This window comes from Sander vitreus, chromosome 1 (assembly GCF_031162955.1).
Source record: "Sander vitreus isolate 19-12246 chromosome 1, sanVit1, whole genome shotgun sequence".
NCBI classification, from domain to species: domain Eukaryota; kingdom Metazoa; phylum Chordata; class Actinopteri; order Perciformes; family Percidae; genus Sander; species Sander vitreus.
Window position 1 is genome coordinate 128,418 of NC_135855.1, and position 19,052 is coordinate 147,469.

General features: G+C 39.3%; 1 protein-coding gene across 1 annotated transcript in view; it reads right to left on the reverse strand.

The window, feature by feature from the left end:
- LOC144521788 (synaptosomal-associated protein 25-A-like) overlaps window positions 1-19,052 on the reverse strand; it is a 50,376-nt gene that overhangs the window by 7,621 nt on the left and 23,703 nt on the right. The window contains exons 2-5 of the mRNA XM_078256399.1: window positions 17,566-17,670; window positions 16,264-16,305; window positions 8,019-8,067; window positions 268-385 (exon numbers count right to left, since the gene is read on the reverse strand). Of these exons, the coding sequence (XP_078112525.1) occupies window positions 268-385; window positions 8,019-8,067; window positions 16,264-16,305; window positions 17,566-17,637 (281 nt within the window). The 5' untranslated portion in view covers window positions 17,638-17,670. The remainder of the gene's footprint in view (window positions 1-267; window positions 386-8,018; window positions 8,068-16,263; window positions 16,306-17,565; window positions 17,671-19,052) is intronic.

Consider the following 19,052-nt stretch of genomic DNA (forward strand, 5'->3'; position numbering starts at 1 on the left):
GAAGGGCTTTTGATGACAACAGCGAATAAAGTGGCATCGGACATGGCGTGCAGATGTGTGTTGTTCATGCATGCACACTCTTAACTTAAGCAAACACACCCACACATGCATGCAGCACTGGTGCCGGTTCCGAAAGTGTGCTGTTGTGGCAATGAGCCTGACTGCTCACACCACAGTTCACCATGCCCTACACACCAGAAGACGGATAGAGAGGCAGGAAGGCAGGCACTGAAACACATGCATTCAGGCGACACAGGCAGCACCTACTTGTTACAGGGACATGAACATAGACCACAGAACTGTCCTAGATTGTTCAAATTCTTTTCTGCATCCTTCATGTCCTTATTGATTTGGTCCATCCCCTCCTCGATGCGCTCCAGTTGTTCTGATTAACAACACATTGTCATTTTTCCCAGCAAAAGAACGAAAGCACATAAGAAGAGAAGAGGGGAGGAAGAAGTTGCGGGTGGAAGGAAGGAATGGGGAGGAGAGAGGGGAAACAAAGGAGAAGAGACAAAAAAAGACATTGACTGTGACAAGAGAGACATAAGACATCACCACCACCACCAGCACTGGACAGGCAGAAGCTTGGGGCTCCTGGCCGGTACCTACTTTTTAATACATGGGCATATCAGACCACAGCATTGTCCTAAATCTTTTAAATCTTTCTCGGCCTCCTTCAGGTCTGCGTTCACCTTGTTCATGCCCTCTTCCATACGATCAAGTTGTTCTGGTGAGGACAAAGGTATGAGAGCAGTGAAATAAATTTGACTGGTTTGTTTTTCCAGGGTTGGCGCTCTACTCTACGATGCAAGAGGCAAAATGATTTGGCTAGATGTGGAAGGCAAAGCAGGCAACAAGCATTGAGAGTAGCTGTTGACAGTGACTAAAAGCATTGCTTTGCATGTGAATTTATTTCATTAGAATCTACAAGGCTCCAACGGATTTTGTTTTGTTTCCTACTTCCATCCCAAGCGACATATTGATTCTCTGAGTATTTCATATGAGCGGCAGTAGCAACACCTGCATCAGTTGCAGCATGCGTCATCCTGTGCATGAAGATGTTAATTCTGCCAATTTAACTGTCTGAATACTAATGCACATCAACAGGCGACAAAGAGTGTGAAAGAGACCGTGATAGTCAGCGTACTTAAAAGCAATAGAATAAATTAGCAACAAATCAATGAACAAATCATGAAATGAGTGTGATGTAAAGTACCATTCAGGCATGTAAAGTCACCAATGCTTCTTTACTCAGATGGTCAATAAGGCATAGAGCTATAAAAAGCTCTGATTCAAGGTCAGATTATCTCTCTCTGGCTGGTTAATAGTTATAGGGCAGGGTAGCAGTAATCTCCATCAGTGAAAAGGGGGCACTTTGTCTTCTTGGAAAAAATACTAAGGTTTGATTAGTCACATGTAGTGCAGAGGACGCAGATGGTCATATAACACTGGCTCAAGATCTATAGAACCGAAACACACTGATCCACAACATACAGTATTGTAGTGAAGCAGAGTGATAATTAAATTTAGTCTCTATGTCCGATAGTAAATAAAAAACCTTGCTTGGACCTTAATAAGCATACTCTTTAAAGGCCTCTGCTATCACGGTGAAGGTGTCAAATCTTAACCCTGAAAGCTGAGGAATCTGCACAGGAGGGACTGCCACTCCCAAAATATACAACCATATACACGGGACCTGGGAAGGTTGAACAATCAGTTCTCTCATCCTATTTAATAAGGTTTAATGACTGACTGAGAAAACTCGTAACATCTTTGTGGAAAATAAAATTGCTCCCATATGTGTGCTAAATATAGATAAGAATAAGAGAGGATCAGTAGAAAGGTCTAAGATGAGTTTTCTGCTAACTGTACAGTAGGACTAGACGGTACAGTAGAGGCCGGCTAAATGGCCAGCAGTAGTCCCAGGCAAAGTGAGAGATTGAGTAATGGAGGAATGTGAGAGAAAGAAAGAGAGAGATAGATAGAGAGAGAGAGAGAGAGAGAGAGAGAGAGAGAGAGAGAGAGAGAGAGAGAGAGAGAGGCATTGTTCATCTCCTCAGCTTCGGACACCCAGGCCAACCTCCCCCCCCCCATCTGAGGATTATAATGTGAGAGCCTCCACTCCTCTCCTCCCCCATAGTCAGTCACAGGTTTAACCAATTAGAAAGTAGGATAATGTAAACCAACGAGGAAACAACAGGCCTTTTTCACAGCAGACCTTTTTACGTTTTGTAGTAGGATAAGGATAAGTACAGGTATTACTAAAAACATTACTGTGTCACAGTAAGCCATCACAATGCTAATTGTTTACATCTGTAATAAAATGTCAAAATGTCTGCTGTGAAGAAAGGCCTATTAGATCTATGTCAGAACATTATTATAATTCCAGCCTTATACACTATGACAGGAACACAGGTGATAAGAATCAATGAGATGAAGGAACTTGTTGTCCGTAGGCAGGAGAAAGCTAAAACTGATGGTGGAATGGTGAACTGAAAAAACACAACCTGCAGCTTAAAGCAATTCCATTTTTAATTCTGGGTTAAAGGTGCTCTAAGCGATGTTGGGTGACGTTACTTCTTGTTGACGTTCAAAGTATTGTCAAACAAAACGAAGACTAGCTCGCTCCTCCTCATTCCGTCCCCTCCCTTCTGTGCTTCAGCGAACAACCCCCCCCCCAAATCCTTCTTGTCCGTTATTGGCTGAACACTGGAACGCGGTTTTATGTATGTTTGCATGGTCCAGGTTGGACCAATTTGTTTTTGTTGGCGTGTGTGGACTCTAGGCTGTCTACAGAGACGGAGTTTTTTTACAGTGTGTTTAGGGGACCGGCAGCTCGCGAATAGTGAGGGGATGTTTGCTGTATGTGACAAAACATGTTGTAACCTTAAAAACTCGTGACATCGCTTAGAGTACCTTTAATTTTGAATGAATATAGCAACTATGGCACTGTGTTTGGTTCTTAACTGCACCAATGAAACATTTGAATTTGTTAGAGCTTTGATTTGCCCCTCTGACTACTTTCTCCATGGCAACATGATTTCACCAGAAACAAAGTTAAAATAATTCAAACTGGTGGCCATAACATACACCTATAGGATTGGTACTATGTATTGATTGTCTATATGCTACACTTGTATTATTCTAGGTTCAAGCTCCATCCTCTCATCTCATTGCACGTAAAGAATACCTTGGCTCTCCAGGTTCTATGAGATCTAACTCTTAAACTGTACGTTAAACCTCTTAAATTCACTTTACCCACAGTGTCATGAGATGAAAATGTAAGCAAATGAGACACTGATGTCTGTGACTCAGTGCCTGGAAAATATTCAGAGTAGCTGATTGAATGTGTGTCATTAACTTGTGGTGTGCAAAGAAATCAATGTTTGGCCTAAACAGTGGTGTTGAACACTCCAAGAGTAACAGAAAAAGAGGAGACAAGCCGTAGTAGTCCAACTGTGTCCAGTGATGAAGTGGTAAATACGAAAGATGGAGAAAAAAATCTGCGATCTCCAGTTATCAGTTTAAGGCAAATAGGTTTTATCATTAAAAACAAAAATCTACCACGCTCCTCATCATTTTGAACAGGAGGTTAAAAGGAGCTACAATCTAACCAATGGTTTGTGCTCTGAGCTAAAACGTTGTGAGTTGCTACTGGCGCGGGCTCACTCAGGCAGAGCTGCAATCCATCAGCCCTGACCAAGGCATAATTCAGGTCAACATGCATGTAACAGCCGAGCAGTGAGGGACTCATTAGCATTTAGGGACCCTCATTATGCTACTGTTGAAGTGTGGTGATATCTTGAGTCTTTTTAGTGGTATAAATAATGATTAGTTTTTACTTTCCCTGTGCCCCGAATACTAGCGTTGTAAGCTAATCAGCGGTCCGCACTAGCGTCTTTCAAGCTACAAACACATTTGATTAGCATGAAAACATGTCCCAGAGAACAACAGAGTGGGTATACATCTGTTACTAACCCCTAGGTTCGTTTTGCACCGGAATTGTCCTTTAAGACTTGGATGTAGGATTAGGGTTAGAATTAGGTTCTGGTTAGGGTGAGGGTAAGGGTTAAGGTTAGGCATTTAGTTGTGATGGTTAAGGTTAGGGTAAGGGGCTAGGGAATACATTATGTCAATGATGGGTCCCCCACAAAGATAGTGCCACAAACCAGTGTGTGTGTGTGTGTGTGTGTGTGTGTGTGTGTGTGTGTATGTGTGTGTGTGTGTGTGTGTGTGTGTGAAGGGCAGAGGGATTAGTTACACCCTAGTTTTCAGCTCAACAAGACTATTAATGACCACTAGCATGGAAAGCTAATATTTATCTTGTTTTCCTTTCATGGCAATATAAAAGGGAATTCTTGATGTAAACTCTAATTATATATATATATTATATAGGTTTGGAAAGAGACAAGGACAGATAGAACGAATGAAGACAGGAAAGAACTTCATCGTTATTGTAACCAAAGTGATCTCCAGGCAAAGGAACAGGAGCAGAAAAAACGTATACAGGTCAGCAGAGAAAAGTGAAGGGAATGAGAGCAGGGGCTGGTGGGAAACAAGAGAAGAAGCATGAGATAGAGAAAAGAAGAGAAGAAGAGGAAGACAGAAAGAGAGAGAGACAGATGGGGGATCAGGTTAAAAGGACATTTGCTGAGAGGCAGAGGTAATTTAAATCTGTGAATTGATTGCTGTCCTGTGCTAACAGCATATAGGTGCAGTGACGCAGCCATTACTCTGGAGGGAAGACAGGAGGGAAGAGAGAGAGGGAAAAAAAGGCTATCTGTTCCTTTGACAGGCCAATTAGGCTGCTCTTTCACGCATGGAGCGCAGCACAAGCCAATAGTGGGTTTTATTTTACTTTTTTCACTGTATTTTTGTAATGCAGGAAACATATATACATAAAAAGTAGGATTTAATATCAGGCAGTGGGTTATGAATCTGCTGGCATTATAGTGTTCCTACAGAGTTTTTAGTGGGTTTACCGTCTTATAAAAAACCCACATATTAACACATTTTGGTGGAAAAAGGATATAACAGAGGTGGCTGCAAAACTTCTAATCTTATCGTTAAGGATAAACCGGCAATACTGCTGATGTTATTCCTACTGTATTAACCAGTAACACGGGGCGTGGCGACCCTGATCTGAGTGTTTTATGAACTACTCTTTTCATCTTTGGCTGCAGCACCTGTGACTGGCAGACAGATCTCTTCCCCGAAATCTGGAGAGACTCTGGACAGGACAGACGGACCTACAGTCTCTATCATATAACATTATACTGATACAGTATCATATGAGAATAGAATTACCGTCTCACGGTTATATGCCTCGGCCAACCAGTCAAGTTGCAGTTTACGTCCGTGTCTGTCTTGACTCATATAATATATGTAGTGAAGACTTTGAAGGAGTTTAATGAAAAGGTATTAATTGTATTTTTTGGCAAAGCGTGGATGCTTCACACACACATCTACAACCTGGCAGCACAGAAGCTCTATACAATCACCACAGTTTCAAGGTGGGCACCCTGGATTAGTGTCACCAATTCAGTATCGAACCAAATGTCTCCCCTTCTGCTTTTGAGTTATGACTTAGAATAATTGGCCAGGAAAGCCAACATTATGATTTCACAGTTTACCTTTGGGTATAAAATGGATTGATCATTTTATCGTATTGTATGAAATTCTGTCATTATTAGGGATCATTCGGTATTTATGGTGGACCACCGGAGGAAAATAGGGGAGGGTCATGTCTTTTTATTCTTTGTTGAGGGGAGGGTCATCCAATTTTTGTATTCATGAGAACAGCAACATTTCAAAGTGGCTTGTTTGGTGCATATTTATCCATGTAGCTCCATGTAGCTCTCTCAGTCTCGACCCCTATCATTAGCAGATGGCCCCTCTCTGTTTAGTTAGCCAGACAATTTGAGCTGTAGCTTTAGAGACCGTGGGATTTCCCAAACTGAATTAATCTTGCTCGCACAAATAAACACAAAACTGCTTTGCTAGCTCCATCGTGTTGTAACTAAGACATCTGATGAAAAAATAATTGTATTCATTAGCATTATTGCCGTGCTGTTTAATTCAAAAACATCCAAAACACCGTACCAAAACACAACGGACCAGACACAAGCTTTTATTTTGAAAAGTCAAAGCTCGCAGCTGCACCAGCAGAGAGTGCATGAGATGGGAGGTCTCCAGGCTGCAGCCATACCTGACTCAAATATCCTTTCGGTCCTGGTGATATTATATATATATATATATATATATAAATAAATATAAATATATATATATATAAAGGACAGCCTTTTCAAGGCATTTGAGAAGGAAGGAGTGGTAGCATGCAAGCCCCCAAATTGACGCTCGTCTGAGAAATGGAGTTTTGGATAATGTTCAGCCTCGGCAGCTTTACCTAGACGCTAAAATATACAATGACTGAGGAAGCCTAGTGACGAGTCCATAGCAACCAGTGTTGAATTACCCAGAGTGCCTTGCTGAATGGTCTCAATGTTTTATTGTTTTATTTCATGTGAATACTTGTTCACTGGAGGAGTAACTTAGTATTTGAAGTAATGCAGGAAGTGTGCATTTAGTTTCCATGCTTATTGTGTTTCCACAACAATGTTAGTGAGTTAATCTACTGAAATGGCCCCCACACCATAACAGAGGAGTGTGCTGTATAAGATGAGAAGGCAGAGGTTAACTCACATATGTCATAGCTGTAAAAAAAAACAATAGCTATCTGTTTGTCTTTGCCAAGCACAAACCAGTATAGAAGGCATCAGTAAATTGTTAGGGAGGGTCATCCCTTTTTTCCATATCATTTTGGAGGGTCATCCAAAATGTATTGCTGATGAAGGGAGGGTCAGGTCTATTTTGACTAAAGATCCCAAAACTCCTCTGGTGGCCCCTGAAATAAATAATGAACAGTCCCTTAGTGTAGGAATTCTTGAGTTATGGCCAAAACACGTTATATTTGATTTGAGATATACTGTTCACAAGAATGGGAAGGACATGAGGTCACAGTAACCTTTAATCACCAAAATCGAATCAGTTCATTCTTGAACCCAAATGGACATTTTTGCCAAATTTGAAAAAATTCCCTCCTGGGGTTCCTAAAATATTTCTTTCACAAGGATGGGACGGGCAGCCAGGGCTAAACTCACTGTTGAGTAGCCACAAAAGGACATATATTATTATATATGATAAATAAATACTGAGATAATGTTGAGTGCACCACAAGGTGTATATACAACAACAAAACCATAAGTTACTATAAGAATATTTTAAAGTGGTATTAGAAATGAATTGAAGTAGTGCATTATTTCCAGCACAGGCTGAGAACCTAAATTGGTGGAGTGCTCCTTTAGTTCCTAATGGTGGATCAAGCTATAATTTAGGCAGAACTGGAGAGGATGTGAAACATATATTTGTCATTACCAGTCAACATGATTATTCTCGCCCCTCAGAGGAAGAAGAATGGTAAAGTATATCTGTTACCAGCTGACCTCTGACCTGTCAGTCTTCTGTAATACGGCAACTAGGGTTCAGAGAGCAAATACATCAAATATTTGTTTTAAGTCCTTGTTCTACTACTTAAAAGTACTTATATGATATAGTTAAAATATAATCACTAAGATTAACTCAATATATATACGCAATTGTCTGACAAATACAGTAACCATAAAAGTGTAAAGGCAAAGCAGAAGGCTAGCTCAACAGTCACATCCAGTATAATCCTTTCAGCCACATTAGCTCAGACTGCAGCTGAGGTTACTTTTAAAGACTTGGCAGAAGCACACAAAATAAATTGTTCATCTGCCTTAGTAATTATAGAACCATAAAGGTCATTTTCATCTGTGTTGTAAATTTGAGTGGGACTCTATGTGTCATACTGGACGTGCTGCTGATGATGACTCCCCCATGATACAGCATTTAAATAGCTGCAAGAGAGAATCGGTAGCAGATTGAAGACAGATGTTAGAGAGATGGTGTTTAGTGATCTCTCCCTATCAACTTACCTCCCTGCTCATCCAACATGACCAGAGTCCTGATGCCGGCATCTTTACTCTAACAGACAGACAGAAAGGGAGATGAAAAACAGAAAGAAAAGGAAAGAAGATGAAAAAAGATAAATAAATGTGACAGATCAGTGAAGGTCAACAGAGCCGAACAGAGCAGAGCAATCAGGACAGCAGAGGTGGGTCAAATTACAATTTGAAATCGCTTTTTTGAGCGTGGCTGACCTTGTCCGTCACAACTGAAACAGCTTGATTTTAAAGAAACCTTTTTGACATTTGGTCGGGAATACAATTATTCGCTTTCTTGCCAAAAATTAAACAGAAGATTGATACTGTGCAGGACATATGAAGCTAGAGCCAGGGAACTGCTAGCTTAAATTAGCATGAAGACTGGAAAGAGGGGGATCAGCTTGTCTCTGTCCAAAGGTAACACAATCCACCTACCAGCACCTCTAAAGCTAAAATTGTACTTGTAATTGTAACTTTTGTACATATAAAAAGAAAAGATATATATATATAAGTTAATAATTAGCTTTTCTAGGTGCTGGCCTGCAGATTTCTTTTCTGACAGAGCCAGGCTAGCTGTTTCTCCCTGTTTCCAGTTTTTATGCTAAGCTAACTTACTGTAACGTCCAGCTGGCTCTAGCTCCATATTTACCGTACAGACATGAGTAGTAACATTGAATAAGCATATTTTCCAAACACTATTCCTTTAAACTAAAACAGTTATCAGTTAGCCAACAACTACATGGGAGGATTTAGTTTCTTATATTTGACTCAAGAATGGAGCAAAGTCATGAAAATAAAACACTACAGAGGAAATAAACATCATGGGAGTCTTATTACAAAAATATTTTATAGAGAGTTGCAACAAACAGTACAGTATGCCACTCTTATGTCAGGACTTTCGTGTCCAAAAGAAATGTACATTAGGAGCTATACTTCCTCAAAGTAAGTGAATGTGTGAAAATCCACCAAAAACAGGTAACCATGGTCTGCACAGTGTCAGCAGTACATGAAAGATGGGTAAACAGGGTCAGGAGACCCTTTGGGTCTGCCTGTCAAGTTTATTTGTACAGTTCTGTTTAAGAATCATGCCTCATACACAGACAGACTTACATCCAACTATCAGGCATAAAACAAAATTGCAAACCTCCGAAAACCTTACACAAGATAAGCAAAACCTGCACAATCCTGCACAGATTCCCTTGATAAACTCGTCCACCAAATGGCATGTGCTATATTTTGTTATGTTCACTGGGCTGGTACCAGATATTTGTTGACAAGGCTCCAGTAATGCAACATTCTGATATGGCATACAAAGTTGGAACAGGCTCAAACACACACAAAACATGAACATTCATGCAGACTCGTCTGCTGTTATTTCTCTGTACATGCATAGGCTGGGCTTTGTCACATTATAACACACTTCAATAACCACATTAACCACTGTGCATACTACAAAACAACAGCTTTGTGCTCTCCATGAGCCCAAGGCTTACTCTAACAGATATTAAAATCCAAAGGCCGTTCAGTTCATGCATCAGCTATTTTGGATCAAAGTGTGCTCTGACCTTCTTGGAGCAGTGATAGATAGAGACCAGTGCTGGAGGCCAGTTAGACATGCCACTGATATTACTATCAATCAAACCCACAGCGACTGAGTTCCACCAGTGGCCAAGGATCTGTACTGGTGTGAAGTTAAATTGTTTTCTCCAGAAACATCATGTTACAAGGAGAAAAGCGGTATATTTACCTGGGCTTTGTGGACAAATAAATGATGATTAAATAATCCTCTGCACTGAAACTTCAGCAAAGCAAGTGTTTAAACCCAGTTAAAGAACTGCTTGTTTACCCACCAGGAATCATGGGAAACCACAGACATGTGTGGGCAGTCGTGGCTCCTAAACTACAGGACAGGATATCTGACCACGCCAACTGGCATAGTTGGATGTGACATCACATATTTCTGTATGGCTCATTAGACGCACACACATACACACAGAATATCAGGGTTTTTTCACACTTTGCTGTGGTACAGTGAGTCACAGAGTCTCCGGTTAGGACCTTATGATTTTTTAGCACTTTCTCCCAAAATAAATTTCTGCCCAGGAAATGAACATGGAAGTGGGGACAACTATTCATGAGATTGATAGAGGCATTTAATGTTTAATATCTTAAACCCATCTTTCTTTCTTTGTTCTTCATTTCTATGCTTAGCAGTAGTACTGGCATAAAGCAGTCATTTTTCAAATGAGATTTAAGCACATGTAGTTGACTAATAAGGTAGGAAGTAATGTTTCATTCATGTCTTTTCATTTATTTCTGTTCTGCCCCAGAACCATTGTTCTCCTAAAGGTGAGGTGAATTAAAGGTGGTACTAAAAGACTTAAGGTGATGTCTGTATAAGTTACAATCCTTGAAAGTAAACACAATCATTGGCACTTTGCCCTGCATATATGAAGTCGAAAAATGTTAAAGGTAATTACTACAATAATACATTTTCAATGATTCATTCACTTTTCATAGCTTGAAGGTAATTAGCTTTATTAGCTGAAAATGTCAAAAAAGGTTGACATTTTGGGAAATATGCTTGTTTGAATTCTTACTGAGAGTTAGATGACAAGATCGACATATCAATCTTCTCATCTAATTCTCAGCAAGAAAGCAAATAAGTGTATTTCCCAAAATGTCATATTGCTTTAAAGTATAGTGATCTCTTCCCCCAGGGAATCACATTAAAACCATTTCGCCTTGGGTCTTCTTTTCTTTAAATCTTTTTTTCACCTAAAACAGCTGAAAACAAACAAAGATTTCACTTTGAATTAGAGATGTTACCGGTATCGGCTCCGGTACTGCCTAAAACGTTGGTATCGGTATCAGGAAGTACTGGAGTTAATGCACCAATCAGATACCACGTAATAAAGCCCTAAAGAAAATTTACGTTAAAGTAGTTTATTTATGTTCTTTTTCCGTTATAACTGACTGTCAAACTGGAGAATAAAAGAAAGTTCTGGGGCGTTCATTGTTTGTGTTTGTTCATGTTTCACAAAGAGTTTAACCTGAGCCAGACCGACAACAAAGATAGAAATCATATCACATCCATACAGGGATAGTAGTATACATTTGTTGAAACATAATAAAATATATGACACACTGGTATCAGATCGGTACTTGGTATCGGCTGATACGTAAGTTCAGGTATCAGAATCGGTATCAGGAAGCCAAAAATGGTATCGGACCATCTCTACTTTGAATGCAAATCCACAATACTATATAATTATGTTTCTGTCTTCAAAGAAAAAACAAGGATTTCACACTCAAATAATAAATGACTTGCTAAGGTCATTATTTTTCTCATCGAGGCAGCAGTGTAGGGATGTCTAATCTAGTCATATAACAGCCTGCATGGAAGTACTATCACATCCATCTTGTGTCATGTATTCTCTGACTTCAGGCCTGACGCTTCTCATCAAATCAGATCTCCCGTTTCTCTGCTCCATAAAGGAATTGCATTTGGACTTGACGTCCTTCACAGACTCCGCTCAATCTCTCTGTTCATCTTTCACACTCTCCTCATCTCATTCCCCGTCCCTCTGTCTTACTTTCTTTCTTTCATTTCCATCTCTCTCACCCGCTGTCTTCACATTTCATTCTGAGCTGCAGAGTAGTTTCATATTTCTGTCCCCTGTAGATAAGAGTTTTCATAATAACTTCAATAGCTCTGGATCTTTCTTGATGAAATATTTTTAGAAAAATGTATTGAATGTGTTGCACTTCAAAGTTCATTCACTACACCTCTCTCTCTCTGCTGATACACTTTAGATACTGTACTGTACATGGGATTTATGCTGGAAATCCACAGATATTGCATGTACAACTGAACCTATTTTTGTTGTTTCTTAGATATAAATAGTTAACCAGTAAATCACAATTCAATGATGAAAATGTAGGTTTTAAAACTAAAAATTGAAACCATGCCTGTTCAGCTTCTCATAGAGGCAACAAAAGCTAGTGCTTATAAATTCTGTAGATTTGAGTAATTTGTTTGCCATTTAAAATGTGATGCATTCCAAATCATAGCATATATTTATAACTAATTACAGTACATTGAATACTAAAATGTAAAGAAATAGTTTCCTATTTGGGAAATGTGCTTATTCAACAGTTTCATAAGATGTTCAATACCGCTTTTATATCTGTCTGTTAAATATGAAGCAATAAACACTACTAAAGACAGGGGGAAGCAGCTAGCTACCTGGCTCCTGTCCAAAGACCATGTCTCTGTGCTAAGCTAAGCTAACTGTCTGCTGGCTCCAGCTACAAAATGAAGGTCATGTTGCACACTGGAGAATGAATTATGGGTCACATTTGCACGAGACAAGGACACATTGCATCACTCTCTGTGAGTGTTTCCACGGTCTGACCACTAACTGACATTGTTACAGTATTATGTTTGTGGACATTACACAGATAAAAAGCACACTGATGTTTCCAGGAAAAATTGTATGTTTTAAGAAGTGTTTATGGCTTTTATACATCAGTTGCTACAGTAAAACATGTGTACTTTACATACTGAACATCTAAAGAAGTGTACAAAAGGAGAAAAATGTATATGTTGTATTGTTTATAATATGTCATACAATAGAGTGACAGTGTCACTATTGCCACTCTCAACCTCTAACTAAAACAAAGATTTAAGTGGTTTTTGATTCGAGTGTTTACCTTGTAAATTTGCATTCCCTATAAATTGATTTCACTGTGTTGCTCTCTAATGCAAGTTCATGCATTTCAAATGAGAACCCATGCATAATAAAATTATCATACAGGATTTGCATGGATAATACAATTACATGTTAGGTATTAGGCCCATGAGCTCAACCAAAACGACTTACTGGTTACAAAAGTAGAATAAGCTTTGATTTCTGGATCATCGAGATTATAAGAAACTTAGGAGAAAAGAGAGGAAGAGTAGGAGCTGCAGTGCAGTAACAGTGTGTAATATTCAGGGTGTAATCCTTAAAGGATCATGTAAGAGAGAAGTTCTACAAGAGGAAAAAAGCCTTAAAGGAAGGGTTGGATTTATTCTATAAGGTCATTTTACGCATCTTTTTCTTTCTCCGTGTTGTGTTTATGTGATTGAAACACAATTATTTTATGAATGGATGTCGAATTATCCTGGCGTAGCAGTCAAGATAAAATCTTTCACAAGATAATTGCATTAATGATAAAGTGTAATTGTGCCATTGAGCTTTATACATTTTTTAAGGTCTAAGTGTGTTACCAAACCAACAGGGTTTGATCATATTCATTCTTAAAGTGAAATCAGTTTAAGCTGTAATTTCTTACACCCCTCAATTAAAGTTAGGTTATTGTTTCACTAAGTACATTACATCGATCCAAGCGTTATTTATATTATTACTTATTGTTATTGGTCAGACTAGCTGAAAACACTGGCCACTGTCATCCAATTTACACTGAGGCGCTGTATGATGAGGTTGTTCAGGCAAACGTCATGAAGAAGGATTTTTCCAGGGCAACAAACATTGTTGGAAGCAATGAAAAGGCACAAAACACTCCAGCAAAGCAAATCTGATAATGGAGAAAATTGTAGAATGTATTGAGTTAAATGACAAACTACTTTCTGGGGTCAAAACTATGGAGTTTAAATGATTAATCGAACATATTGAGTCTCGCTACAAGCTGCTAAATTGACATCAAACAGCTGCTCAGAGTTTCTACTCCCAAGTTAAAGCTCGTAGCCTTCCTTTAATCATGAATGAATAATAATAGGTGGTAATAGTAATAATGAGGTTATTGCTTCAGCTACACACAGAGGAAGCTTGGTACAGCTTAAACTACATGGCATCACTGTCCTTCAATATTTGTCTACGCTTGTGGACAGGCCTAAACAAGCAGGTATCACTACACTGATCTCAGAGAGATCCCGGGGCGAGTGTGCTCCCTGCTCTGTCTGCTCTTCACTTATTCAATTAGTGTAAGCGTCACTATAAGCCCTTTGACCACAGGACATACTAAAACATGCTCACAATTTACTGGAAGGAAAGGTATGGTACTTTCATCACCAAAAAAAACTCTCTCTCTATATATATATATATATATATATATATATATATATATATATATTTTAATTTTGGTAACACCGATAGTCAGTATAATTAGGGTGAAACCAATAGACTTTCTCTGTTTTAATTTTCTAGGAACCAAGAGGATGTAATGTCTCTATGTTTTACTGCATGTCTGTTTTGTTGACATCCTGCATCCTGGAAAAAATAAAGTAATTAAAACTGATGAATGACAGTCACTCTGTTACATGATTAGTTTTGACCTTCACTAAAAATGAAGGTACTTTACAGATTATTTGTAAAAAGAATATTCAGGCCAATAACTCAAATCAACCCAGATATAGTTTCAAATGTCTACTGTATTGTATGAAGAGGCATGTTGAGGCTCATCAATAATCCATGCTGCCTTATTGCCACATTGCAGTATATATTTAGCCTATTTCTCTGGGGAGATGCTAAGGGAGAGGGCTAAAGAGCATGTTGTCAGCAAGAGATGTGAAGATAAGCCAAAACATGACACTATCGCTGTTTGTCTCTGTGTCCTGTCACTGGTTTTTGCCCCCATGTGGGAGGAAACACATTATGTACTAACAAACCACACGATATCTTCAAATCAGTGACTAACAGTTGAAAACGAACAAATGGCATTCCCTTGGCATTGTCTTCAAAGGGGCAAATATTCAGCTACAGCCTGTTAAAAGGCTTGCCTGTTGAGAGGGGCTCTGTTTAGGTCAGCCTCAGGTCCTGCTCTGTCCCTCATGGCATTGTCTCATTAAGACACGGTGGCTGGTCCAGGGGTAGCACAGGGCCATGTGTCTGAAGCCAGCAGTAGAAACTAGAGGCCCGACACAAGCTCAAGGCAACCTAATGCCAGTAAAAATTGCACAATCAGATTGTAAATACTTTTCCCACTGATTTTAAAGGCAAAAGACATGAATAACTTTCTGTCTTTGAAAATCTTAGCCTATAGGAGAGGATCACATGCAGTGAGGTCTTCCTGAAACAGAGAGCGTACAAACTCTTCATCATATCTCTACAGAGTTCTTCTCCAATGCAGAACATCACTTTAAGCAGTAAAGTGACTGGTTGTAAAATATATTTTTTCCATACATACATACATACATACATATATACACTTATACAGTCTTTAGTATAGCTTATGGTTTTGAACCATGCCAATGTAAATGTCGAATGGATGTTCAACATTTCTTGTTATGCAATTAATATGAATTTAAGTATTATATGAAAAGCATCATATATAATCCTATGTCACCTCGGATTTGGTTATTGTAACATCAACATATATCTTAAATGTTAAAGGTTCGGCTACAGTGCAGTGATTTCTGAGCTTATTTTAGAGTTAGTTCAATAAAATAACCAGACCAAACTACATGTTTGGTCATCATATTCACATGAAACTGTCACAGAATTTAACATATAAATACAGTATTTGTTTTAAAATATAACAATATTTGAGTTTGTCTGTATAACCCAGTGCTAATTCCCTATCCGGATAGTTTATCTACAGATTGTATCTAAACTGTCCACTCCTATTGTGTAACCATGTGTTGCTGTCATTTTACAGGCCTGTTTCCTGAAAATGTTTGCTTCATGGGATGGAGGAGGTGTTTAAAATGTCCCTGTGGGTGCCATTCCTTTCTGAAGTTTGTTGATATGTTAACTCCTACTTAAATGGACTTTATTTCCTTCAGCTAATCTTGCTCTAGTCTGAGAGTTGTTTGGTTAGGATGAAGCACATTAAACTCACATGTTCCCCTGCTGATTAAAGTTTGTATTTCACTGAATCACCTGAATGTCCCTCCTCTTAAAAAGTGTTGAAGATGCAGATTGATACACCAAGTGCTAAAGTGAACTGATCCATGAGCTGACTGACCTAGTGAATCCAAGTGAAACTCTGCTTCCATATTGACTTCACCTAAAATTTACCTCCAACATAAAGTTGAAGTAAAGTTTAGGGGCAAAGTTAAACAAAGTACTGAGAAGAAAACTATTATACATCCTACACAGCAAACCTAGGCTCCATCTTTATTATTTAGCATGAAGCCGGTATTTATATATAAAAACAACTCTTTCTTTGTGTAATCACATGAGCTCTCTGTTGTGACTGGTCATGTGATGTGTGTCATCATTGGACTCACCTCCTCAACCAGAGACAGCATACGCCGAGTGCTCTCCAGAGACTGCAGGGATAGAAAGAGAGGGCAAATGATTAGCTGAGAGTCCAAAGGAGAGCGAACCCAAACATATAGCACATCATCTGTAACACCTGTAACACCTGTAACACCTGTAACACGTATCAGAAAGATATCTTTGTGTGTTCCGATGGACTGTTAAGGGTTTAAAAACATGTGAAAAGTAAACAAAGGAGAAGAAAATGTGTGTGTTGAGAGTCATATTACTGATACAGTCATATAATTCACCTTGGTTATTCTTTCTCCTCTTATCTCCTCTGATCCCAGGATTAATTATCCGATTTCTACCTTTTGTTTGCTAACTTTCCACTCTCTGCAGGATCCGTCCGATTCTCATCCATTTCTTAAACCTTAAACATCATTTCATTTTATTACTAATCCTCATTTCACTTTTTCCCCTGTGTTATCTTCATCCATCCCTGCCTTCCTTATTCCTCCCTTCCTTCCTTCCTTCCTTCCTTCCTTCCTTCCTTCCTTCCTTCCTTCCTTCCTTCCTTCCTTATTCCTCCCTTCCTTCCTTCCTTCCTTCCTTCCTTCCTACCTTCCTTCCTTCCTTCCTTCCTTCCTCCCTTCCTTCCTTCCTTCCTTCCTTCCTTCCTTCCTTCCTTCCTTCCTATGACATCCATGGAGCATCTTGGCTTTGCATTATCTCCTCATGAATGTTTAATGAGGCCATTTGAGCTGCTCTATTATTCTGCTGCACATAATTATCTGCTCTTCCTGAGCTCCTCTATACTCATTAAAAAGTGCAAAGTTCTTCCCTTTCCTAAAAAAGCACAGTCTTAATGAAAGAGAGTTTGAGAACAAATTGCTAAAACATGGGAGGGTCACATTAAAGTAGCTGTGTCTGTCAGCCTACAGGAGATACTTTTGTATCTTTATGAGAACAGGTAATTAATGACATGTCGTAGACCAAAAATCTGTTTGACTGTAGCAAAAAAAGTCCTCACAATTCTTCAGTTTTTATGCTTTCTGTAATTTTTTGACTAAAATTGTATTTAGCTGTGATGGTAGATGTGCAAATATTTGTGAAGACTACTTTGAGACTAATTACCTGGGTTACAACCCGCTCTCTTGGGTAGATTGTCATATATGATATACTTTTTTTATGAAAATTATCATATACCAAGTAACTATGATGTGATGTATTATCTTTCTTTTCAATATTGCAGCAGATAACACTATTTGTGTGTGTGGATCAATATGTAAGCATGTTTCTGCAGCTGTACACAAGTTTGAGTGTGTTACCTCATCGGCTATCTGGTCTGCACGTGTCTGCAGGTCTGCCAGCTCATTGCGCATGTCTGATTCGTCAGCCATGATGACTTGAACTTTGACCTCAAACAAGAAAGGCTGTGAAGGAGAGACAGAGCGAGAGAGAGAGAGAGAGAGAGAGAGAGAGAGAGAGAGAGAGAGAGAGAGAGAGAGAGGTTAGTACACCAACAACACTACAAATTAAAGCTGTATGACAGATGCTTTGTACAGCATTGACAGAGTGTTAGAAATAATCAGCGTTGAGATTGCAAACAGCCATGCATTAAAACAGCGCACAGGGTTGCCTTGGTGGCGATGTGTCGCTTCAGGTACCAGTATGACATGAAATACAATCCAGGAAATCCAGTTTGAGTAACAGGTCTGTGAGTTTTGAGAAAGCTGTGATTTTTCCCACAGAGCTAAAGCACAGCTCCGATCCTTCTGCTGAAATTCAGATTTCAAACAAATGAATACATATTCATATTATCTTTTTCTGTCCCCATCTGTTGACAGATTCAGCTTGAGGTTGGAGAGGTTGTTCTATAACAGCAGGGTCAAAGTGTACTTCAGCAAAACAGTGACAAGCTTTTTACACTAGACTTGACCTCTTTTCTGAACCTTGAAATTAACACTTGACAAAGCACCATGTCACACTAACTAGAAGTAGTTTGTGGGGGGCAGGAATTACAGCTCATTGCAGGTATAGTTCTCTGTGTTCCCTTTAAGGTTCATAGACAAGTTCCTGCTGTCAAAGCTGGCCAATGTTCAGGTAGGAAAGCCTTGGTCATCCCTGCTCAGTCACTGTCAACAGCACAGAAAAAGACCATCAACACAAGAAATGAATCAATGTTTTCAGATGTTGGGATACAAAGGGCACAGACTTAATGACTGAGCCAAAGTAAAGGGTGAAATGTTTACCTCATAAGCACAAGTGATGCATAATTTACTGTTTAAAACACTGTGGGAAATAGGTTATGGTTTTGTTTATGGCCCCAGTCACACAACCAGCCATGTGCATGTGCACCCAAAAACACACTGGGGATTGCTGAAAGATTGCTGCTATAGACACTGTTTAGTTTTTTTTGTAGAGTTTAAACCTTCACCTTGCTGACCCCGAGTTTCATCCTTAGGGATCAACAGTGAATCAAAATGAACAAACAGTTTGAAGAAAAAGTAAGGACAGAGACAAGGGTCTATTTTTGTTCCTCTGATGTGCTGCCAGACAGTATTTCATATAGCCACACACAGTAAGACTGGAGGTATGTTCCATGAAAAATGTATGTGGCTGTGCTCTGCAGGCTGACAGAGCTACATGCTGCTCCTTGGCCGTCGGGACGAAGGAGACGAAGGGAACCAGCTTAGTCCCTTTGTTCCCTTCATTCCTTTTGCCCCTCCCTCTGCCGCTGTTTCTCTGAACAATTAAGCCATTAATGAAGCAAATAATCTGATCTGGTCCAATCAGATGTCATTTGTGCATCTAA